General features: G+C 36.9%; 1 protein-coding gene across 4 annotated transcripts in view; it reads left to right on the top strand.

Annotated features, from left to right (window-relative positions):
• LOC120766646 overlaps positions 1–26,987 on the top strand; it is a 361,298-nt gene that overhangs the window by 299,293 nt on the left and 35,018 nt on the right. For 3 of the 4 annotated variants that reach the window (XM_040092269.1, XM_040092267.1, XM_040092268.1), the window contains 3 exons: positions 7,833–7,971; positions 20,980–21,071; positions 21,616–21,726. In XM_040092269.1, the coding sequence (XP_039948203.1) occupies positions 7,887–7,971; positions 20,980–21,071; positions 21,616–21,726 (288 nt within the window). In that variant the 5' untranslated portion in view covers positions 7,833–7,886. Of the gene's footprint in view, positions 1–7,832; positions 7,972–20,979; positions 21,072–21,615; positions 21,727–26,987 lie in introns of those variants that run through there. The other variant, XM_040092270.1, reaches the window with a different exon arrangement.

The following is a 26,987-nucleotide window of genomic DNA, read 5'->3' as shown; positions in this document are numbered from 1 at the left end:
TAAACTAGCAGGATTTCGATGAAAGCCTTTATGTCCACATTAGAAAAGTGCAAAACAAAACTCGATTGCTACAAACCTATCAAGGTAGGCGACTGCCTCTAAGTCTTCACAAGCTTATGGTACTATCTACTCTACTTGCCTATTAATACTAAGGTTTGTCTAAATGCAGTTCATTAAAAAAATTTCAATAATGAAATGCTTAACAAAAACTCTGCATTTTGTTCGGTTATTTCTTGAAAATCGGGCAGCTAGTGTTGCAGCCTCAAACAACTACATAACATAAATTTGGTGCTTTCCTATGAAATATTTCCATGATGGTAGTTCTCTCATAATATACACTGTAGAATCTCCCAGTTTAGTCAAGGTCGACTAAAGTCTAAAATTATAAAACAAATAATAAAGGAAGCAAATATAAGAGCAAGGAAATATTTTACAAATTCTGTTAAAGTTGTGCACTTATTTGCATTAACAAAGATTTGTTACACCCTCTATAATGCCGGCGACATTGCAGACACAAGCCACTCCTAGTGGTATTTTGCAAAAGATCCACTGCTCCCGACATTTTTGAATGCATAAATAACTACAGTTTAACATTGCAAATACCACGGAAGACTTTCTGGTAAATCGCGCACTCTAACCCGCTCTTGTCAGCAAATATATGCCAAGCATAACTCGCCACCGGATAGCAAGAACCAGTAGTCAAACACCTGGCACCGTTGCTCGCTGGCAGCTGGGAGTAGAACTCCAAAAATATTTGCATAAACTTAGGCGCCGCATTTTAATTCCAAGCGCAAAACACTACGGAGCTCAGTGCAACTGTGCTTTAGCTGAAACTGAGCGCAGCGCTTTGTTGTTGTTATATGCACGCGTACATACAAACACATTTGCATGCGGCAGGAGGGAGAGTGGACTTGTCTGTAGCATAATTTTGGCCGCAAAGCGCAAATTGTCAATGCCCTTCAACTAAAAAAACAATAAAAAGCAAGAACACAACGGCTGCAGTCAACGCTCTGTGGCATGTATTTATGTTTCTGTATGTGCGCTGTGTCTAATTTCTATTTGATGTGGTTGTTGTTGTTGCTACATGCTTGTTGTCGTTTGTCGCAAAATACTTCAGGTCGCCGCTGTTGGTCGTTGTTTGGCATCCGAGGGTCAAGTCATGTCACAGCATGCCACCGCATAGCATTTAACCACACTCAAGCAACAAAAACAATAATAATAACGGTATGTTGTGCACACACATCTAAACTGGCAGCTTGGCCAACGAACCGACAACAGATTTCTCTGTCAAACAAACCGCAAAAGAAATTTGAAATTTTAATGCAATTTAAATAAAGACAAGCAAGCAGTGACAGCAACAGCAACAACAACAACAGAAACTAAACATATAGAGGCGAAATAAAAACAAATTGAAACAAAGAATGAGGCAGCAGCCAGACAGTGGAAACGAGACGACACGCACACACACACAGAGCAATGCTAATATTTAAGTCACTCATACGCCATGGCGGACAATAAGGAATGTGCGCTGCCGTGAAGAGATTAAGAGACGCATAGCATTCATGCAACACAAGCAGACCGTAAAACGAATAACGGCACAGCAAGTGAGGTTTGCTGCGCCCATAGAGTAATGCAACTGCTTCTTCTTCATCTTCGTGGTAAAGTTCTTCTCTGCACTGGTGTCAGTATTGCAACAACAAAAGTCTAAGACAGCTTAAATGTTGTCAATAACTGTGCAACAACAAAAAACCGATTGTTGACGAAGTTCCACACTAAAAACCAAAGAAACAATGGCGATTGTGGCAACTGTGGCGGCAGCAATAGCAACAACAATAGATTACAGCAGAAGCAACGCCAAACAAATAATGGCCAGTCCGCCAGCGGCAAGCTTATATAAATACATACAAACACACAATTTGTGGCAACAATAAAATAAATTGCTTAAATGAAGTAAATTAACACAATAACAGCAAATGCAATGACAACAACAACAATAACGATTGCGCTGTGACAACTCTACGGTCTTACTTTACTTTAAAAGCTAACTGATAGTGAGATAGTCAGCCTGACAATGGCATACCGAAAACGCAGCGCAGAGTGAGGAAGCGGAGGAATTAGTGGGCATGACAGCAATATGAGCTGCAGATATTAACAGTTATTCAGCAAACAAGTTGTGGACTCGTTCCATCGTTTGTCTTGTATATGTGCATGCCTCTAGCAATAACGGCGCTCAGCTGCTAACAGTTAGTTCGCTTGCCAATCTTCGTTAAAACAGTTATATTAATGTTCTGTGTGTTCGTAAGGTGGCTTCGAAGGAATTATTTGAAAATGTTTATCCACCCAGTTTCTGGAAATGTCGAGTATTTTGTTTTTAATTTGTTTTAATTAACGTTTTGATGACAATTCATAGAGTTGGTTTGCGGTGGATAACGAAGAGCAAACTACGTACGTTTGTATTTATTTTAAAACAGACATAAATGAGTCGAAATTTAAAGAGTATACAATTATAGTTATTTATGAAAGAAATTGAGTTATAATTGATAAAGTTCGAAGAATAAGATTTGATCAGGTTAGTCTGGTAGTTCAATGAGACCAGTTTAGGTCCTTTGCGTTACCAGATGGAGTTCAGTTACTAGGTCCTTGGGGAGTAGTCATCCTTTAGGATTCCTGGGCTTGGCGCGAATTTCAACAGCCTCTGTGATTTCACTATCGATCCCTTACTTTTTCACCCAGGTATCTCGTTCCATCGGGGTTTGACCAAATGTTCGAAAAACAAAAGAGAAAAATTAATTAGTTTTATGCAATTGCTTTAAATTTTTAAATTGAGAATTTCCGCTTGCGGTTTTTCAATTTATGTTTCAGAAAAACATATTCCGATATATACTCAAGATCATCTTCCGTATACAAATTTTTATATAAACCAAGCAAATATTTTTTAGAAATGTTATAACCATATCTTTTTCGGTGAATCTCTTTCCGAATATTTTCATAACAGCCAAAATTTTCTGATACTTTAATTTGTATGTAAAAGTAATATTTGAGATAGGCGTCGTTTCGTGAGGCTCTAAAAGTGAATTCTTCGATTTTTACTATGTCTGAATTTATTGAACAAAGAAGTGCGATAGTACACCATCTCATACTCTATTGGTTATTCGTGATCATTTCGCCATATTTTCATTTCCATTTACCCTCGAGTTACTTCTGGCTATTCAGCAAATTCACATGACCGAGGACACCGTTTTGACTCGATTAGGGATATAAAAGCTGAATCGAAGAAGGCGCTGATGGCTATCACGACGAAGGATTTTATCAAGTGCTATGGTGACTGGGAAATTCATTGGCATAAGTGTATTGAAGGAGATGAAATGGACAAAATTCACCTTTCAATTTGATCAAAGTAGTATATCTTGAAAATCTTTACCTTTTTTGGCATGGAATTGCAATGGTGAAAAATATTTGTGAATCGACTACAAGCTCTCCTTTTAAAATGCTGCTCTATAAGCTATTTTAAGTATAAGCTAAACTCAAATAAAATTCTATCCAACGAAACTCTTTGTTTCTAGTTAGCCAAGATATGCTGTAAGTTTTTATATAGAAGTAACACAGTAACAGCAAATGAACTCGAAAGTTCTACAAGGATACAAATATACTCAATTTAGAGAATGGTCTACTAAAACTGATTTGCTCGGCAGTAAAAACAGGAAAACACGTTTACTGCGGCTGCACCGATGCTACAAAACCCCTTACAGGAGCACTTTTATAGCGCACAAGAGCATGAAAATATCAAAATCTTGATTTGATCAATCAGCTCTACCTTCGATACTAATTTATGTAAAATATTGCGAAGATATCTTGTCAAACGAAAAAAAATACCATAAAAGAATCACAGCGTAGCTTTTTGGGGAGGAAATGATATGGGCGAAATTTAAAATCGATATCTCAAACATTCTTGTCCTTCAATGTATCGCGTATTAACATACATTCCTTACTTTTTTAAAGAAAAAACACAGAAATCTTAAAATTTAATGGGGAATGTTTATTATAATTCTAAAGAGCATTTTTTGGAATTTATTTTTAGAACAGTAACTTGAGTCCAAATTTCGTTGACTCGTTCGAGCATTTCTATAAGTCACTGGCGGAAGACACGAGTGATGTTTTGCTACAAAATCTGAACTTAAGCGGGATAGCCCGCATAGACTTTAGAATTTACATATATCCACAGGAAAAAGTATAGGATGTGATTTCACATGATCTTGCTGGTCAATCGACTGGCCAAAAACATGAATTAATCTGCTCACTGAAGTGTTCTCTCAATGAATACATTGATTGATGCGATGCGTGGAAAGTGGTGCCGTCTTGTTGAAACCAAATGTCGCCAAGATCAAGAGCTTATTGTATGCGTTGTTCTGACGTAAGGCTTTCCATGATGAAATGCCAAACATTGCTAAACAAAAAATTTGGATTATAGTGAAATATTGTGATCTAGATATGTAGATGAAGTGTAAGATATTTTGAATACTTCCATGATCCTACACATCATTTCACTTATTAAGAAATAAAACTTGCTTCACAAGCAGTGATTTCTGGCAACTCTTTTATCGAACACACCAGAGGACTACTTGAGTATAGTTCATGCTATTTGAGGCAAAGTTTTGGCTATCTTCAAGGTGTTCATCAAGGATCCCAGCAAATTTATTGCTGCTGCTGAAAACACGGAAGATGCCAAAAAGGATGAGTCGGAGTCAGAAGAAAATTACGATGTGGATTTCGCACTCTTCGACAAAACAGCTCAACACTAAAACTGAATTAAATATTGTGCACACTTAAATCCACGTCTCAAGATAATCGAACTCACATAAATGAGCATAAAAAACTCTTGTGAAAATTGTCGAGAATAGGTTTGAATTTATTCATTGATGAACTGCAGCTTAGCTACTTGATGCTGGAATATACACGAAAATATGGAATTTATCGTTGTTTAATGGGTAGATAGAAGATACTGTAGGAACATTATGGGAATACTAACTGGTCAAAGTCTTGTGGCGACACATGACCGCAGAATGCGGCTGACATAACGAGAAGACTGCAAGAAATGTCTGGAGCAGGCACAAAGGAAATAATGGAGCATTTCTTATGCACTTGTGTCGCATTGGCCAGACTACGCTGTAAGCGTCTGGTGTCCCCACGGTATGATACACTGAAGGAGGTATCGATAGTGAGGCCGCAGAGTGTCTTAAAATTCGCGAGAAGGATGACTACTTCTCTTGGACCTAGCGATTGAACTCCATTGGAAAGAACTAAAAATGGTTTATGCGTAGCTTATTAGCCTACCAAATTAATCTTACCTAATCTAACCATAATGGGTCTAATCATCTTTTCGCTCCCATATTTTAAATAAAATGGCCTTATAATAATAAATAAAACGTCTATAGTCTATAATAAATAGAAACAAATGAGATCGTGTCGTGGTTCTAGATCTGCACAGTATTTTTTCAATTTACAACGGTTCGACCAGTAACTAATGTGGGTTAAGCGGAATTTCTGCCATTTCTGGACCATTCGCAATTTCTCGAATATCACTGTTTAATTCTTTTCTTCAAGGGCTTGCCACAAAAGAATTTTAAAAATAAAAATTAAAACAAATAAAAAAGATTTCAAAAGCAAGTATGTCGAGGTTCAGCGTATTTCTGCCGCAAAGAAGAGCCAAGCAAAGGCAGAACTAAGCGCTTTGGATTCGAACAAAGTACATAAGAAGATAAAGGCACAAACAATGTATGTATATAGTATATACATATATATCAATGCATACTTACATATATTTGAAGAGCACAATTGACGTACTGACGGAGTCTTGCACAAATTTGGAAGTATAATGCACAAAAGAACGCATGTGTGCGTATGTTATGTACACTCGCGCTATAACTACATATGTATGGGTAAATATAGATAGCGCACTTGCTTTTGGTTTAGTGCAATTCGCATAGCAAATGAAGATTTAGTGGTCATGTGCAGTGCTTTCGACTGCATTTGCACTAGTTAGGACAATAACTTTGTCCGTTTGTCCGTTAGTCACACATAGCTGTACACACATACATATACTCGTATCTATAGAGAAATAGCAAATCTACAAATGCATTTATAATACAAACATGCAAGCTCGTGAGTGGAAAAGCAGTGCATCTTGTATAAAGCATATGCGCATAAGTTAGTGCCTCTCTTCATTTTATATACGTACCTATGTAGCATACCATATTTGTACTTATATGTCTACGTATTTAGTTACGCTTTGTGTATTTACTTAGCTGGTATTTGCTTTGGCTTCCTTGATGCCTTCTGCTTTACGCATCTTATTGGTCTGGTCATTAGAATTACTCAGATTTGCTATTTAGATTATATTAAGTGACAGCCGACGGATGATGGTTTTTTATAATCTAACTAATGCAGACCAGAATAGTTGTTTGGAGGCATGCCTAGCATTGAAAAGGAAACTCCAGTGCAAATGCTTGTAGCATTACTTTATGATCTCATTTTCAATTAATACCAAATAATGGACTTTGATTTGGTTGATTTAATTTCTAAAGCGTCTATTTAGACACTTTAAACTAAATCATTGTGCTTTCATAAACAATATTTGTACCGATTTTGAATCTAAAGAATCTGAAGACAAAACAAAAGTAATTTATTTCAGTTCTCCATTTAAAAGTCAAACAGTCTCTATATGATACAATTTGGAAGGTGACATTCCGTTCAGGTTTGGGATATCAATGAAATTCTTTACTCCTGTGAAAGTACATTCAATGCCATTATGTATGGAATTCGATTTATTTTGCATGGCCACCACGAGCACCATAGCAGAAGTCGAGACGCTGAACCCAATTTTCGACGATTTTCAAGCATAAATCAGCCAATACTGCACCAATTTTTCGTTCGCTATTCGTGCGAAGTTCATCAATCGTCGTTGGCTTGTTGGCATAGACCACAGACTTGACGTAGACTCACAGGAAATAGTCTAATGGCGTCAAATCGCACGACCGAGGCGACCATTTCGTGAGATAAACCTTCACCAAAGTTGGTTTTCAATAAATCGATTGTGACATTCGCTGTGTGGCTCGTAGCGCCATCTCGTTGGAACTACATATTGACCACGACTATGGTGGTCAAGCGACTAACTTTCTTGCATTTGTTTCATCTTGTAAGGATGTCGGCCAAGATCTTTTCGCAAAATTCACCACAACGACGTCACAGAGATGCCCAGCGCTTAAGAGACTTATTTGGGTCTTCCTCAATTGATGCGCTAGCGGCAGAATGTTCTCGACATCACGGGCACATCTTTGTCTCACTGGCACGGGAAAGTTTTGTACTGTACCTGTAGATTCAAATTTTTCCACTAGGCGCTCAATTGTTGATCTGACAGGACAATTATGACGACCATAAATTGGACGTAGTGCCCTTAAAGTTGAGGCTACTTACTCCGAATTTCGCTAGTAAATTTTAATAATTTCTACTCATTGCTGGATCGCGCATCGTTCCATGATGAAATAGTAAACTTTACCTAACAGAAATGTTAAAAGAGGGAGAAAAGGTATGTCGTTCTTTGCTGTCCCTATCGGTCTACTTTAGTAGCGTCACTATTGAAAACCCCGTTACTTCGGTTAAGTTAACGATTTTTCTCGTATATTTTTGTTTTTTTTTTTTTTTGATTATTCTTTGCCGATTTTTCCATAATCTTAATAATACTTATCCACACAGGCATACAAAACATTCATAAATTCTAAATGTCTCAACATAAGCTTCATATTTATAACCTTCTCCCAATTTCACTTATTTTACAGTTAATCTGCAACCTAACGTCCCTTCTTCACATCTTAATCAGGCACAAGGCAATCATGTCTAAAAGAGAGCGACTATTTCACGAATGGTTCAATCTGTTCGCACTGATCTGGATGATAATCACCGACATATGTTTTAACGGTAAGTAACAGTAATTAAGCATTTACATATTCATCGTGCATAAATTATGCACACAGTTACCAATACAAAGTAGCAAACAACATTAAAGGAATGAGAGAAAGCAAAAGAGCGCGCGATAAATGTGTTAATAGACATTTAAAATATATTTGTTTTCCTTCGTTGTTTTACACAATTTCGAAATGCAAATTGTAAGCTGCCAGCTGCTGAAATAATTTACGAAAACAAGCTTTCACACATACATACATATGCAAATGTGTTGCACTTACTTGCTTTTTATTCTCGCAGATTTTTTTAATCACCCTTTGCGCAAATGAAATGCATTTATTTATTTGTATGCCATTAAAAATCCAAATATCGCAATTTATTAAATGCGTTACCCGGGCCAATAAAACAGGACTCGAAAAACACACGGAAAAGCTTAAAATTTTATATTGGGAAAAAAATTGGTGAATATTTATATGGAAAATTGAGTTGTGAAACATTTGCCGAGCGTCGATAAACACTCGACAGCGCGAACTTGGCAATAACTTCACGCAATGCAGTGCATAAATGTCAGTAGAAACTACCGCATTATTGCTCTGGAGGAAAAAATGCTGCTGCAATAGTGATGAAGTGGCTGCATTAGGGTCCGCAGAGCTTTCCTTTCTAAACCTTATTCATTATATTCTTAAAAACTTTTGATTTCAACTCCAAATCGGATTTTTGGCTTTAGAATTCAGCACTTTACTCAGCTACAATTCTCCTCAGCTGAATAAGTGCTGACAACCAAGAGGCTTCAAATGCCTAGTTGGGAGTTATACTTATGATGATTGCGATCATTGATCGAGTATAGAAATATTTCTTTTGAATTTATAAATTCGGCAAATAACCACTTCCAATACAAAAGGAAATTATGCCAACGGTTTTATCACATAATACGCCGAATTAAATCTCAGTCTCGGATAGGCTATTGAAGAAATTTCCTGACTCACATGTTCAAATCAGAGATTCGATGAGCTGATTTAAAAGAAAGTGAGAGTCAGAAGCATCTATTGCATGGTCGAATAATTAAGAGAGTAGTAAACTTCTCTTTGAGGAAATAAAAAATTAATTTTTGAACAACAACACTTCATCACTTCAACAGTTCACTCGGCATTCTTCAATACGTTTTCGCTAAGAAAATATCGTCCATTTTAATATAAAGAGAGCTGTTCAAAAACTTTTTTTCTTGAAAAGCTTTGAAATTAAAGAAAAAACTATTTAGAAGGTATGTGCAAGTAATGTTTGGACTTTGATTAGAAGGTTGAGTTTCTGCGGCCAAATTTATACATTACAAGGATATTTGTCGGAAACCTTAAAGCATAAAAGCTTCGAAAATTACTAATATTCGTCCCTTAACAAATTATATAAATTGATAAAATTTAAAATTTGAATATAACATGGCCTTCCACTACCCATCATTTAACCTTTAAAGCTCCCTGGTTTCAAGAGACCGGTGCAGAAGCCTCGATAAAATGATACAAAAGAAAAAAAAATCGTCGTACTCATTACTATGGACGAGACTTGGGTCTATCACCATGATCTTAAGTCAAAACAAGAGGCTAAAAAGTGGTGTGAGCCTGGTGATTCGGCTTCGAAACGAAACGGTGTCATGTCCGGAAATGGGGCAAGAAGGTTATGGTATCAGTTTTTTGGGATGTGATAAATTTTGTTTGTGGATTACTTGCAAACTGAATATTTTTACAACCTTTCGGACCAGTTGAAGAAAAAAATTAAAAAAATACGCGGTTTGCAGAAGAAAAAAAACCTTTTACAACAAGACAATGCACCGTGTCACAAGAGCATTTTGACAGTTAATTCCAGAACTCTAAAAATTCATGCGTGGCCAGCGCTTTTCATCAAATGAAGAGATTCACAGATTGGAGGATCGTTGGAGCAAGAGTATTAAGGTTCAGGGAGATTATACTGAATAATAAAGAGTATTTTGAATCATAAAATTGTGTCTTTCTTATCAAACGAAAAAACTTACTGAACAACCTGGTACGTACGTTGTATACGGGAGTTGGAAGTATTATCGACACAGTTATATCTATTATTGCCAACACTAAGTGCACCTTGAATACGACACATACTAATAAAATGTTCCCAGAGATCCATTAAGTTACCTCAGATATCATTACTAATCTTATGGAGTGAAGTCAACCGGATGTTATATGTTTGTTATATGGTGGCTAAGTCAAGTTTTCACCCAATTTTATCCATTTTAAGCACAAGGATACACTATATCAGTAAAACACGCTCTCTCATTTTCATTGAGAAAGCTCACACGTTGGCCGATATATGCGGTATAAAGTCAAATGAAAATTCGAAAATCGTTATGTTACGTTAATGGGGGTTCAGAGAAGCATTGATCCGATTCAACCCATTTTCGACACATAGATAAACTTTTCTCTGGAAAAGATTGTACCCGAGTTTTAATTATATATCTTACACATTGACCGATATTTGTCGTAAAAAGTCAGTTTTAGAAACTAGGCTATAAATATTCGATAAAGAAGAGCTTGAATAGTGTTTGGTGGTTTTAAACAATTCATGGTCTTAAGATGGCATAGGTTGAAGGTATTATTCCTGCAAAGTTTTATCCCGTTATGTTTGTTGGTTCTTGATTTGTTCACGAAAGAGAAAAGAGTCAGATGGAATTTAAAAATGTGTTATATGGGAAGTGGGCGTGATTGCAGTCCGATTGCTTACATTGTCGCATTGTAATATAAAAAATATTAGAAAATGTTACTTATCGAATTTGGATGAAATCGGTAGAGCGGGTTGCGAGATATGTCATTTTACTTAATTGTGGGTGGTGCCTCGCCCATCTTACAATTTTACACTGGCTCGAATAAAACACTCTCATACAATTGCGGGTGTAAAATTGAATTTATCTGGGTATTTAGTTATTAATTTATCGCGTTTCAAGTAGTTTTTAACAGTACCGTTCAATAGGGAGTGAGCGGGGTTATCACCCATTTGCACACTGCCAGTAACAGTTCTTATGGGAATTGTTCTAAGCACATTTGGCTATTATAATTTTTGTCGTCTGGGAGATACGTACACTAAACCTCTTAGAGGGCGGGACCATTCCCACTTTTTCAAAATTTTCACTACTGTAATCCTCTGAACCAAATTACAGTTCTATATCTTATTTTATTGCTTAGTTATGATACTTTATAAGTTTTCCTTTAATAAAGTTTTGTGGGTGTGGCAATGGTTCGCTTAGCTTTCACATACCTAATATAAAGATTTACGAACTTCAATATGTGCGTTATCTTAATAAAAAAGGGCTTTTTCCCTATAATGGTGTTCATTTGTGCTTAGATTAGATAAAATGGAATGAATACTCGCTGTAAACCCCCTTTTACTAACAAGACTTTTGTACTTGAAGGCTTTGATCCTTGTGAGTTGCAAGAGTATAAATGTTCGGTTATACCCGCACTTAGCTCTTACTTACTGGTTCGGAACAATTCCTCCGACCCCCTCTCTTCCTTTTCCCAGCCTCAGAGGAATAATTTCGTTTGCGATGGATTTCATCCTAGTAAGTTTGTTTTTTTTTTTCTTTGAAATAATATTTCACATTAATTAAAAAAGTTAAAGTAATCTAAAACAACATGAAAACTGCTAATGGTAACCACACCCTAATGTGCTTTCGTATGGAATTATTTTTTATCTTCATATTGACAATTTCGACAACAACCTCATCACTCTTTATATTTGCTGTTGTTGTTGTTGTTGTCAGCAATGCGGCAGTTAATTTAACTTTAATCACATATTGGGTTATTTCATTTTTAATTGTGTTCTCAGCCTTATTTCTCCCCACACACGGCCGCTGTTGTTGTTTACTGATGCTGCCAAAGTGATAACAACAACAAACTTTTTATTACCCAATCGATGATCATAAAAATGCAGAGAGTTGAAAAAATCGAAGGAAAAAAGGCGCTATTAAAACGGACCGTTCGGGGGTTGAGGAAATGTAGGGAATTCGTGAAATGCAGCATATGCAAATTTCACACAACGTCATGGGAGGCGAATGGAACCGGTGGCGACTGGTCAGGCGAGCAACTGTCGGCCAGACGGATGGCGGGCGGACACGCAGACATAAGCTGCTGCAATTGAGTTATAAAAATGCAATGATGCACTCTCAGCGGGGGAGGAGCGCGAAGCGGATTGTCTCCTTTATTATTTATGTGGCGCTGCAAAAGGCGGCTGGCGGCAGGTGGTTGGTCGTGCTGGTTGTATCCGCTCGTACCTGTTGTTGAATGGTTGTTGGACTGCGGACTGTTCAGCCTTAACCTCACTAACCGCTCGTCCGCATGTCGGCTTGCTTCCATGTTCGCGCATAAGCTGAAGGTGGGTAGCAATTTCAATTATTGCGAAACACTGATTAAAAAATGCCAATAAAATGTATGCCTTAAAGGTGTGAGTGATAAATGTGATTGCACACACAAAGCCGCGAATAAGTATTTCTGCGTTCTCCACAAATTCAAATGTATGAAAAGCAAATGATTGAACTTTTTTCGGAAGTAAAACTTTTTTAAAATAAAATTATTTTACGACAATGATAAAAGGCATTGAATATAAAAAGGAAAATAATTCTAACAGAGCAAAAAATCACATGCAGTGGACTAAAGCAAAATTCATTTCTCAGAAATTTATAAAATTTTCACAACAATTTGGTCTGGACTCAACAGTGGAATCAGTTTAGACTACGTGTTTCGGATATCAACACAAAAGTGTCAAAGCAATATTTATAGGATATTTATATCTGTGAAACAAACTCGTGGCAAATTAGGAAACGGTATCGAAGGAATCCAGGAAAGTCGTCGTAATTTTCGAAATTTAATTTACAAGTCCCAAAATTTTAATCTAAGTAAGTCCTTTAAAAGTAGGGGTACTGATGATGTACCATTACCCCTAAACTAGTCTTCTACCACTATAAAAAGAGTAGTGGAAGATGGTAGAGCTGAAACTGGTAAATTCGTTCTTCGCAAGACTGGATGGACTGACTGGACGCCTATGTCAACGTTTGATGGTGCGAGCTGGCTCAATGGGATTAAGATTTTAAAATGTAAGCTGGAGCTCTCACTTATATTTGTAAAGGATGTGCTTGTGAAGCTTAAAAATATGTTGGAGGGACCCGTTCCAGAAATGGGGGACCGTTGTTGCATTCCGTCCACACCGAAAGTGAAGGTTTTTATACATGCTAGGTAGCTAGTACTTTTGTCTCAAGAAGCGCAATCCGGCAGCCAACAACGAAAACACAGTAGAAGAGAGAAAGGTGGAGAAAGTTCTAGGGGAGATCCTAGAAGCAATACAAATTTAGTATACCCTGAGGAGGGTATGGAAACTTAAATAATAATTATATTCTCCAAAACTTGGTGCGTCGTTTAAAATTATACATACTCATGTTCCACCATTAGTCTTAAAAACTAAGCTTAAGAATAATCTTTTGCTTTTTCTTGTCGTTGGTTCCTTTATCCTTTTGGGGACTTAATATCTACTAAGGTGTCTCTGTGTTAATTTCTGGAAAATAATATTTAACTCGACTAAACTTGTAAAAAATGCAACCCCTTCACGCGACTACAACTACTTATAAAATATGCATGCATGTATGTCTGCACTTGACAGGCCAGACGATACTAAACTGTCACATATTGACATTCTTCACATATTTTTTCATAATTACCGCAACTTTTTCCACTCAGATTCATTTTCAATTGCTGTCTCTCTCGCTCTCTCTATCATGATTCAAGTCTTTTCTTCTTTGTTCTGCAATTTTTTTCGCTGAGTGATTGTTGGCATGCTGTGGTGCAACGCTTGATTTTATTTTTGCAGTGAAGAGAGTTTTTAAATTTTTTATTTTAATCTCTCGCATTTTATTTTAATCTTTTTCATTGCCTTATTTCATTATGATTTTTATTGCTGTATTGGAGTAATTAAGTTTTGTGCGCCTGCAAGTAGCGTGAAAAGCGCACAATTGAATTTGTATTGTTCTGCACATGCCACAACGGCCATACACACACACCAGCAATTTTCTTCTTTTCACACTCTACTTCGGGGAGGTGTGCGCGCGTGAAATTAATACATTAAGTGTACAAGCAATTGCATTAAGTCGCACACACGGACGAATACTCATATACTCGTATACAAATAGACTCACGTGCATGTACATACACACGCTAGTTGCCACATTTGGTAGTTGCTGCTGTTGCATCACCCTACATTAGCTGCATTTTCACAATGTCTTTTATTGCTGTTGTTGTTCTTGTTGTTGCTGCTCGTTTTTATCATTGCTTTAAATTTGTCAATAATGAGAGCGGCCAATTTGTTAAAATGTGGCATGTGCCACTGTGTTGCCAGCGACATTTGCTTATTGCATAACGTGTCGCTTAATGAAGGAATCTGCATATTTTTATCACTCATTATTTGTACATAAATGAATTTGTGTACTTGTGGCATGTGCACCGTTAACGCGATTGTCACAACAATTTACGCACTCCCAATGATGAGTTAATCCATTATATGGACATATGTACACAAATATAATTCCCCCATGTGTGTATGTGAGTCCATATGTCAGTGAGCGCCTGAGCGATTAATGGCTGATAAGCTTTTGTCAAATATACTTTATGCACATATATATTTTTGCATTAATTTAATTCAATAGATACACATACGACATGATCCTATCTGAGCAATTTGCTTTTAAGCAAACAAAACTCTTTTACAAAACCAGTTTAGGAAAAATAAGGAATGAATTTGAGAACACTAACTTGAAATATATGTATATAGAAAATATTTTGCAGTTTAAGATCTAAACAATGATCCATTTCGAGCTTCCCTACTCTTTTAAAGAAAAAATGCAGAAACTGCATATTTAATGGGAAATGTTTATTTTCATTCGAAAGTGCATCCGTTGGCATTTAGTTTTTGAAGATTATCTCTTTCAAATGTTGACTGCGGCTACGTCTCAGTTGGTTTATTCGTTGAGTTCAGTTTTCGATGACTCATTCGAGCATTTCGAATAGTAACTGACGAATGACACGCCAAAGGCCTGTATCGAAGCGAAACTGTTCGCATAGACTTTACACTTTACATATCCTCACAAGAACGAGTCAAACGGTGTGATATCACACTATTTTGGTGGCCGACCGACCCAAAACGTGAACTTATATGTTCACCTTAGTGTTTTCTCAATAAATTCATTGATTTATGCGATGTGTGAGAACTGACGCCGTCTTGTTGAAACCAAATGTCGCCGAGATCACGAACTTTCGATTTCAGGCATCAAATAGTCGGTTATCATGGCGGAATAATTGTCGGCATTGACAGATATTTTTAAAAAAATATGGACCCATTATTCCACCGGCCCACAAACCACACCAAACCTTGAATTTCTTTTTTCTTGAATCTCTTCAGTATCTTCGACCTAAATGCGGCAATTTTGCTTATTTACATACCCATTGAGCCAGAAATTTCATCATGGCTTCATCGCTGAACAAAATTTGGTTCGAAAACATTAAATTTTTTTTGGAACTTTCCAAGAGTCCATAGTCACTTGGGAAGCTCGAGCAGCTTCGTTTCTTGCAGAAGCTATATTTTTTACGCTTTCAATTTAAGATATCGTCATAAAACGCGCAAAGTCGATAATTATACAGTCCGAGTTGCTGCAAACAGCGCCGAATCGACTCCCCACGGTCTTCATATATACAAGTACTCCCGGCTGCTATATTTTCTTCGATGCTTGCTGGACGTGATCTAATTTTAATTTGAACGTGATTTTTCGTAATTAAGTTAAACTATTTCTAAACTTTTTTCAGTCGTAAGTCTTTCCACGATGATCAGGATGGTAATGATCTTTGGATTAAAATGGGTTTTTTTAAACATAAAGATTTGAAATCAAATTTAGTAATTAAAACAAAAAACCAAAATGAAGGGTTACTGTGGTTTTCCAGTTCTTCAATGACAAATCCAGGAGACAAAGCCCTTAAATATCCCAGACGATATTGCTAGACAAAAGAAAGAAATATTTCAACGTCGCTCTCATTCTTACTTCTCTCAGCATGTATGTGTTAATTATGCCCCTTGTACTCGCAGGTAAAGCTAGTAAGTTGTGACATGCCATTAGGCCAACAACCGTCCTCTAGATCTTTCGGTATCGTCTGAGTAAAAAGTGCGATTGTTGTTTCTGGACTTTTGTACATGTTCTTGGCGAACAGGCATATTCGTTTGGCATCCTATCTCGCCTCGCTCGGTCTGTCAGTCCTTCTGAACGCTTGGATGAACAACTTTTTGTACGCTAGCACCAAGGAACACATTAAAACTATTTGAAAACAAGTAAGGAAGGGCTATGTTCGGGTGTCACCGAACATTTTATACTCTCGCATGATAAAGTGATAATCGAGATTTCATTATCCGTCATTTACATATTTTTTAAATACCGTATTTGTGTAAAGTTTTATTCCGCTATCATCATTGGTTCCTAATGTACTATATATTATACAGAGAAGGCATCAGATGGAATTCAAAATAGCGTTATATTGGAAGAAGGCGTGGTTGTGAACCGATTTCACCTATATTTCGTACATGTCATCAGGGTGTTAAGAAAATATTGCCTACCGAATTTCATTGAAAAAAAGCCTGGGCGCAGCTTCCTTCTGCCATTTTTTCCGTAAAATTTAGTGTTTCTGACGTTTTTTGTTAGTCGGTTAACGCACTTTTAGTGATTTTCAACATAACCTTTGTATGGGAGGTGGGCGCGGTTATTATCCGATTATACAAAAAACTTAGTAGGGGGCGGGGCCACGCCCACTTTTCCAAAAAAATTACGTCCAAATATGCTCCTTCCTAATGCGATCCTTTGTGCCAAATTTCACTTTAATATCTAATATTTATGGCTTAGTTATGACACCTTATAGGTTTTCGGTTTTCGCTATTTTATGGGCGTGGCAGTTGGCCGATTTTGCCCATCTTCGAACTTAACTTTCTTATGGAGCCAAGAAATACGTGTACCAAGTTTCATCATGATATCTCAATTTTTATTCAAGTTACAGCTTGCACGGACGGACGGACAGGCAGACGGACGGACGGACGGACAGACAGACATCCGGAATTCAACTCTACTCGTCACCCTGATCACTTTGGTTTATATAACCCTATATCTGACTCCTTTAGTTTTAGGACTGACAAACAACCGTTATGTGAACAAAACTATAATACTCTCCTTAGCAACTTTGTTGCGAGAGTATAAAAAGGCTGAGCTGGTATTATCGATCGAATAACACCACACAAAAACTAAACGTTTCCTTTAGCCAACAATCTCCATGTAAACCTCATCTTCTAGCTCTTAGAATATTATCCGAAAAGTGATTTAAATTTTATGTGATTTTTTTCACTTTCATTCGGCGAGCCTGCGACATATTGACTTTCGTCTGCGCTGCGGTTAGCGGCAATGACAGCGCTAACGGGACTACGCAGAATTGGCTAATAGCTGCTGGTGAAGCCACTTAATTATGTGTCAAGCGCAGCAATGCGTCGCCCATACACACACACATCCATGCTCCCGCGTGTTCGATTGTGCGTGCGTTGGACGCTCTCTGGCTCTGTTAATATTTTATTATGTTAATATTTCACATAATTTGCGTTTTTCCGCTGGGTTTTTGTGATGGCGCACATATTTCATTAAGCTTTTTGTTTGGCATTTTGCGCTATTTAGCACGTTTTTGCAACTAGTTTATTTATTTCGCGCATTTATGTTTGTATTTAACGGTGTTGTGTTTGCATGTGTGTGTTTGTATAGGAATTGTCAGCCGTTAGTTGTCTGCTTTTAATGTGCCGCCACACTGGCAACACCAACAATGGCGCAAAAGCTGCTGTCATCAACGCTGCTTACACACCCATAATTAAATTGTTTGTAGTGTTTTTGTGATTTTATGCGTACGTGCGTGCATATGCGCTTATAAAATATCTTGTTTGTGTGCTTTTTTTTAACTTTTTCAATATCACCGGCCTTTGTTAGCATAGAATAATATAAATTAATTTCCGTCATTTAAGCTTAATTAATTTCTATAATCGCATATTTTGTTATCGTGCGCAGCTGGCAAAAAGTAACGGCATATTTTTGCATGCTGAAGGTTTGGCGACGATTATGGCAAATAAATAATATTTTTTTTTATATTTTTTCCGCAAACAAATTATAGAGATTTTCAGATAATATGTTGATTTTCAATATTAAAGTGGTTTTCAAATGAAATATGTTGGTTGAATAGTTAAAATCGTCGACTGTTCAAAGACAAGATAGATTTGAAACGTGAAAAAGGATGAATCCATCATTGGAACTTAAGGGGCTATCCGGACAGCACCAATATTTTGTGAGATAAATAACCAAAGACTTCTAACTAATGTCAAAATTTGCATATTAGGATCTCTCGAATTCAACAGTAATAGCATGGAAGCCCAGCTACCTTTTCATGTTTATAGAGTGATTGACACTTAGAATCGTACAGAGAACAAAAATTCAAAAAATGTTGCAAAGAACTGCATTTATTCATATTTGAGCTTGTTATTTAACCATAAAGAGAAAATAAATATATTAGTTAACTTAGCGGAAGAAATATTTAATGCCCTCAACTCAAAAATTTGCATGTCACCTAAAATACAACAGGACATTGTATTGCAAAATATTGGAAAATAAGAATAAAAAAAATTGTGTTTAATATTTTTTTGGGCCGCCTTTGACATTTTTCAACATTAATCGTTTTTGGCACAGAGTTGACTAACTTTTTACATGTATTGACGCTAATTTAGCTCCACACTTCCTTAAGGGCCTTCTTGAGGTCGTGTTTGTTAGATATCTTTCACTTTCGAATTTTTATTTTAAATTGATGCCACAGTTGCTCGATAATATTCATATCCGGAGACTGCGCGTGAGTTTTTAATAATTTTTGACAGTTATAGAGTGCCCATGACCGTGCATTAAAAGAGTTGTTTTAAGGGTCGTTGTCCGCGTAAAGCTTAAAAGTGTATCGGATTCCCATTTTCTCAGCACTTGGAAATAAATTTATTTCGGGAAAAGCTATATTATTCATAATATCGTGGCTAAAAATCAAATTACTGGCTCCGTGTGCTGACATACACCCTCACACCTCACGTGTTCTCCTCCATGTTTGACAGTCGTACGCAAATTAGCTATTTCAATCTTTTTATTTGGGTTTCCTCACACTGTTGGTGTGTTATCTGATGCAACTATGTTGAACTTTGATTCATCCCTAAAAATAACATCATTACTGTACTTGTTCAGCTTAGATTGGTAGAGCGAATTGTTATCGTTTGCGTTTATTGATAAATGGCTTGTTTCGAGTAGTTTTAGTATTAAACCACTGACGTTCTTTTTCAAATACATTTAAAACTTGTTGTTGATTTTTGGGGCTGATTTTCTTAGGGTTTCCTTCACTTTACGTTTTAGCCATTTCTCGTCATTAGGTGTCAGCTTCTTATTCGACTGGGTTTTGACTTTATTACAAGGTGAATTCCAAAGTAAACAGGACTTAAAAAAAAACAGAACAAATGTTTTTTTCGAAAAAATCAATTTATTTTATTCAAAATAGTCTCTTTCTGCTTCAATACAGCTTTTTGCACGGTCCAAAAGCATGTCGAACGAGTATTTTAGCTCGTTGACCGTTATGGCCGCCAGTGTGCCAGTGTAAGCCTTTTGAATGGTCTCTACGTCTGCATAACGCTTGAATTTCAATGATGACTTTGGCTGACTTTTGTTGAATTCACGCACAGTTTCGATGGAATATCCCGTGATCACGGATTTTGATTAGCCCAAATGTTGTCATGTCGTCGTTTATGTCCTCACGACCACTTTAAATACGCTGAAACCACTTGTGCACTCTGCTACGAGATAGGCAATCATAGCCATAAACTTGTTTCATCAATTGAAACGTTTCGGTAAAAACTTCACCAATTTTAAAACAAAATCTAATGTTGGCTCTTTGTTCTAAGCTCATTTTCGCACCGATAGCACCAACATACTGACACTTAAAACACAATAACTTCACTCCCAATCGATGAAATGTCATGAAATTCTCACTAGACAATCGATAAAGATAACAGATTCTAACGCGACATATGGATGGCGCCTCCAGGGGGCGCTAGATTCAAAAAGTTTACTTGGAACATATTTACTTTGGAACGCACCGTGTAAATATTCTATTACTTTCATTATGCATTTTTATGATAAACTAAATGGTGCTGCGAGGTATATTCATTATTTCTACGAATTCTGCATAACTTTTTCAGTTTTTCACTCTTTCGATCACTTTACCGTGTTTTATTTAAACCTTCCTTTCATGCGTTATCCTCTGATTATAATAAATAATTAAGTTATGTAATTGTATCAATATAAATTGATTCGCTGTTAGATAACATTCATTCCAAATCCATTCATGTTTCAGTGTTTTAGAAATAAAATCAATGTTTTTACTCATTAATTAGAGATAAAGAGAAAGAATACTTGAAATAATTTTTTTTAATAGTTTGTATTTATAACTATAAATTATCAAAAATTATTTTAAACAATTAATTAACTACGATATATAAATGTATAAAAATAAATTAAATAAGGGTGGCAACTACTTAAAAAAATTAAGAATTTTTTTTATGCTTTTCGTTAATTGATGATAAAATTCGGTGCTGCTTATTCAACACAAAATGCTTATTTTGTAAATTTCTCTAATAAAACTCTGTGTTTTGTTTAAAATGTGTGGCATCCTGACCCATTTTTTAATCAATCCTCAGCATTTATAGTTGGTCATAATAAAAGCTTGTTAAAAAATAGTATTATATTTAAATAATTACATAATCAAAAACATTTGCAAACTCTAAATTAATTAAATTGTAACATATTCCGAGTTTATCTTTTCTTTTCAAAATAACACAACTCATTGGTTACTCATACGCCGTGCATCGCAACGACAGCGCACTGTTTAAAGGACCTGAAGATATTCGTGCCGGAGGCAGTTATAATGGGCAACGCAGCGACGCTCTCATGCCAATACGATTTGGGGCAGGTATGTTAACATTAACCGTTATATACTATTTGTTGTTGTGAACGCTGTTGTTTAATTCCCACAGATTTGTACAGATAAATATTTGCGCAATTTTCCCACAGCAGGTGTGCCATTTCGTTGCACTTGCAATACCAACATGCCCCCAGCAGGCGACAATTATTGCAGTGAGCACTTAAAATTTGTAAACCTAACTTGCTTTGTGCCATAAATATTAGGCACCGTACAGCGCCGCTGCCATCAGTTGTCACTTGACAGTTGCCACTGTGCAATCTGCTTGGAACGCTGCCGTCACCCGCCATTCATTACGTCCATATTATTTTATTTAGAATGTCTGGCATGCTGTTCACTGTGAGCTTCTCAATTAAATTAATTGCACGGTAATTCGTCTCTAATGCCACTTACCACTTGCCTGCTGGCACACACTGCCTCGACACCAGTACTCTTCACCCCCGCTGTGTGTCTATGTTTGCGCTTCTTTTTGCACTTATTTATTAACTATTTTTGCTCTATTTCTCACTCTCTCTCTCACGCTTTCTCATTGCAGGCTGCTCTCTATTCGGTTCGCTGGTATTTCGGCACTGAGGAATTCTATCGCTATGTGCCCAAGGAGTCACCGCCCACGCTGGTCTTTCCGGTGTCTGGCATTAATGTCGATGTAAGTCACAGCGATTTTTTCTCAACCACCAACAACAACCATACCTCCTTCTCATCTCACAGCTGGTATACTATGCTGTAGCGCTTCGGCTATTACTCTAAGCAAAGTATTACTTAACTTTCTTTTATTAGTTTTATGCTTCTGTTGTTGTTGTAAAGCGATATTTGTGTCGTTGGCAATAAATTATCATTTTCATGCGGCGACACGTACGACAGCAACATTGTCAATAACACAAAAAACAAGCGGGAATGTAGGAGAAAGGCTTCACTGATTGTGTTAATGTATGTGTATGTGTGGTAGTGTGTTGTTGTGTCCTTGTGATCACTCGGCGTTTTTGCTTTGTCTGTGATGGAATGTGAAAATAAATCGTTTGTTGTTTTTGGCCACTTGGAGCATCTTTCTTTGTTGTTGTTACGTCTTGGTATGCACATTCCTTGTGACATATTTTCTAGCCCTCCCCTGCTCTGTCCTTTCAACGGCCATTAGCAGCTCTTGCTAGTTTTATTGTTGTCATTCAATGTGCGCCGTTATTTGTTTCCTAGCAGAAATATGCGCTGAGATTCTGCTTTCATTGTTCTTAATTGCAATTTGCGTTTGTTAATTCATAAAATGTTTGAAAACCTGAATGCGGGCCTTCATAAATATCACTGATATACGAGTATTTTTTGGTATATCCTGTGAGTTATATTTTTATTTATATATATCAAAGTTGGTGTGTGGTTGAAAACTGTACTCTACGAGGATGGCCATTCATATTTCGGGATTAGGGAACAAAATCAAGTATCGATCATCGAAAGTCACTTAATTTTTTTTCAAAATATTCTCCATTAAGATCTATATACTCTGGCATGCGTTTGAACCAATTGTGAAAGAACTTTTGCCACTCGAACTGAGGTATCTTCAAACCAAATAAAAATTTATTAGTTTATCTTTTAGGTACGGAAATAAAAAAAAGTCATTCGGTCCTAAGTCAGGATTATACTGTGAATGACTTATCAAATCGATGCTTTCAGGACTCAAAAATCCTGCGGTTTCGGTCAATTTCTGAGAGACTTCATCACCGTAGTGAAGAGTGATACACAAATGGTTGTGATTACCACACAGAATTTACTGATCTTTTTGTGTTTTTTTTTTCAAACATTTGCATGGAAATTTTTGTTTCAGTCAGTCTGCCCACAGCATTAATAGTTTCCGAAACAACAATTGAATTTTTAGAGACAAATTTTCCTTGGAGTGATCTACGACCTCAATTGAGTTCATCAATAAACAGTGGCCTTTGAATGAGCTTCACCGGCAAAAATTGAATTAAGCCCATCGATGCAGTGCTGCTTAATTAATCTACTTCGAAACCTGTAAAAATTTATCAAATTAATTTATGCGATTTAATTCCATTTTTTGCGATTAGAATATTTTAAGTTACTGTAAACAAACAAAAAGGGCTCAAATGTTAAAATGATCTGAGTATGTACTATATACTATATACTATGTGATTACTCTTAATAATTGAAATATATACAAATTTACATATGATACTCTGGAAGATTCGAGGTGTTTGAACCACCTAAAATATGAATCTTGTTCCTTAGGTAACAAATAAATGCGTTTTGACTATTTTCACGATAAGTAAAATTCCTTGAGTCATCCTTGAATCCTTCCTTCCTTTGAAACAACGCTTTCCGACAACCAGCATGTCATGAAACATATTATTACTAACGATGAGTCTTGGATCTTATGATCAGAAAACAGACAAACAATCGGCCGAATATCGTGACAAAGGTAAGCCTACACCAACCACGTCAAAGCATCAAAAATATTAACGAATTCCTTCCGACCGGCCAAACTGTCAACAAGGAATAGGGAGTGTTATGCGTCGTTTGTGCGAAGCTATTCATAAAAAGTAAGGAAGGGCTAAGTTCGGGTGTCACCGAACATTTTATACTCTCGCATGATAAAGTGATAATCGAGATTTCATTATCCGTTATTTACATATTTTTCAAATACCGTATTTGTGTAACGTTTTATTCCGTTATCATCATTGGTTCCTAATGTATACAGAGAAAGCATCAGATGGAATTCAAAATTGCGTTATATTGGAAGAAGGCGTGGTTGTGAACCGATTTCACCCGTATTTCGTACATGTCATCAGGGTGTTAAGAAAATATTATATACCGAATTATATATTCGTTGAAATCGGTCTAGTAGTTCCTGAGATATGGTCTTTGGTCCATAAGTGGGCGAGGCCACGCCCACTTTCAATTTTTAAAAAAGGACTGGATGCAACTCCCTTCTGCCATTTCTTCTGTAAAACTTAGTGTTTCTGACGTTTTTTGTTAGTCGGTTAACGCACTTTTAGTGATTTTCAACATAACCTATGTATGGAAGGTGGGTGTGGTTAATATCCGATTTCTTCCATTTTGAACTGTATATGGAAATGCCGGAAGGAAACGACTCTATAGAGTTTGGTTGACATAGCTATAGTAGTTTCCGAGATATGTACAAAAAACTTAGTATGGGGCGGGGCCACGCCCACTTTTCCAAAAAAATTACGTCCAGATATGCCCCTCCCTAATGCGATCCCTTGTGCCAAATTTCACTTTAATATCTTTATTTATGGCTAAGTTATGACACTTTATAGGTTTTCGGTTTCCGCCATTTTGTGGGCGTGGCAGTAGGCCGATTTTTCCCATCTTCGAACTTAACCTTCTTACGGAGCCAGGAAATACGTGTACCAAGTTTCATCATGATATCTCAATTTTTACTCAAGTTACAGCTCGCACGGACGGACGGACAGACGGACGGACAGACATCCGGATTTCAACTCTACTCGTCACCCTGATCACTTTGGTATACATAACCCTATATCTGACTCTTTTAGTTTTAGGACTTACAAACAACCGTTATGTGAACAGAACTATAATACTCTCCTTAGCAACTTTGTTGCGAGAGTATAAAAAGAGGCCGGAATTATGGGCCGAAAACTCTTGATTTTTACACGACGATATTTTACCGTCACATAGTGCATCTCAACAAACAAACTCAAGCTCCGTTTTGAGTCTGTTGAAGACAATTATGGTGAATCGCTACGCTCGTTGAAGGCCATTCCGATAATTAACTATTTCGAGGATTGGAAAAAAGTGTATTTTGACCAAGGCAACAACAAGTGTTTTGGTCGTTGTATTCCGATAATTAAGGAGATGTTTAAATAAATTAAAATTCGATCTTTTTATTATTTTTGCAGTTTACTGCTACTTTTTATGTAAAACAAAAGATGCCCGTGGCGATCATCTTGAAAAAGGTGAAAACTAACGCCGCAATTTCGGATTAAACCTGTTGAATAAAACCTGAAAGAAACAAATATGAAATATAAAACTTCTGTTTTTGGGCCTTGGAGTGGCCTTTTAAAACCTATTATTTTTATTCAAATTTCCAAAATCTGATAACTAATCGTAATTAAAAACTTAAAACTATGAACTATTCTTCGAATGCTGTAAACATAAAATCGTTTAATAATGTCATGACGTGCATATATTCGTCGCAAAGTCTGTTCATTACCACGTCTCGATGATCCATTGGCTCGTCATCCAGCTGACCATGCCCGAATGATGCTTGTAATTCAGCCAGTGCTACCCAAGCTGATTGTATCGTTGAATGTGCTGGCACTCGTCTTCGTCTTTGCTTTAACCTATTTATCACGGCTTCGAAAAGCTGGGGTAAATATCTTCTTTGTGGAGGTGCCACGGGTACAACTGCTGCTGCTAGCGCTTGTTGCGCTGTTGGTGGACGTGAGCCTGCAGCTGCATAACGTATTGTTGTTGGATAATGTCTTGTTGTTGGTGGAGCTGCTGCTGCTGCATAACGTATTGTTGTTGGATTATATTTTACTAGTTGTTGTTGTTGTTGTTGTGTGGTTTCTGGTTGCGCTGCTGCTGCATATCGCTGTGGCGTTGGTGCTTGTATTGTTGTGTCTGGAGCTACTGTATAATGTATTCTTGATGCATTCATTATAGAATGTGTTGGATGTGTTCTTTCTGGTGGTTGCACAGTTGTTGGTGTGCTTCTGGCTTTGGGCACAAATATTGTTGGTGTTTGCATACTTGTTGATGCATTGCTTGTGATTGGTGCTTCTGTATTTGCACCTATTGGTGATTGTATAACTGTAGGTGCAATCGTTGCTGTTGGTAAACGTGCTATTGTTGGTGATTGTGTAGTTTCTGGTGCTGGTCCATCTATAGTGGCTGGTGCCACTACTGTTGTTCGTGCTTTTGTTGTTTCTAGTGATTCTGTTATTACCACCGCTTTTATAAGTGTTTGCATTGGTGAGGATGTTCGTGTTGTTGGTGTTGCTTGTAAAGTTGTTGGTTGAGCTGTTCGTGTACTTGTTGATGCGCATATTGTTTCAGCTGCTTCTGTTGTCGCCTGTGTTTCTCTACTTGTTGTTGCAACTGCTGTCATTGGTGCTTGTACAGTTTCTGTAGCTTCGGTTGTTACCGGTGATTCGACAACATTTGGTTTATTCAACAGAAGCAAACCGATCATGGCATCTAGTTCTTCAACTGATTTTTTTTGTTGACTTGCTCTGAGATGTTCCTTCACATGTTGATTGAGTTTGGTAGCGATTTGTTCGTTATTTCCTGATGTCATTTTGGTAGCCGCTGTTGCTTAGAAATCGGACCGCTAATCTCAAGTGAAAGTGGTGACTGATGTCAATCTTCTGCGCAGCCGCACTTTTATGCGAAAGAACAGTGGTATAAGAATAGCAGATACAGAAGCGCGCAGGTAGAGGACCTAAACAAGCATTGTTCTGAGGCACACCGCACAAAGTCTTTTGTTTCTTTCTTAAACTATTTATTTTAGTCTCTACGTTTGACAGAATTAGTAAACATATTATTTACAGAACTTGTAAAGGGTGTCCCAAAATTACCCCATGATTGGAATTAAATACAGTTGACGAAGTGAAAAGACTGTATATTTTATATGACATTTTCGCACTGTGGCCGCCAATCTTTCATCATTTTTGAAATATTGGTATGTAATGGAGACGCGTTTTCTTTTCGCATAACGCTCCATATTTATTAAGTTTAAATTATCAGCAGACGATGTTTTTGCTATACAAATAGCGACAAATATAAATCTGGCACTAATTTTGGGACACCCTGTATTTAATTCCTACCTTTCGTTAATTTCGAGGCACCCTTCAAAAGTTTTGTTATTCAAAAAAGGCAGAATATTATGCGATTACAGAAAAGGTAAGTCTTAAGACT

The sequence above is a fragment of the Bactrocera tryoni genome, chromosome 1 (assembly GCF_016617805.1).
Source record: "Bactrocera tryoni isolate S06 chromosome 1, CSIRO_BtryS06_freeze2, whole genome shotgun sequence".
NCBI classification, from domain to species: Eukaryota; Metazoa; Arthropoda; class Insecta; order Diptera; family Tephritidae; genus Bactrocera; species Bactrocera tryoni.
This window is presented reverse-complemented; position numbering and strand designations above follow the sequence as displayed.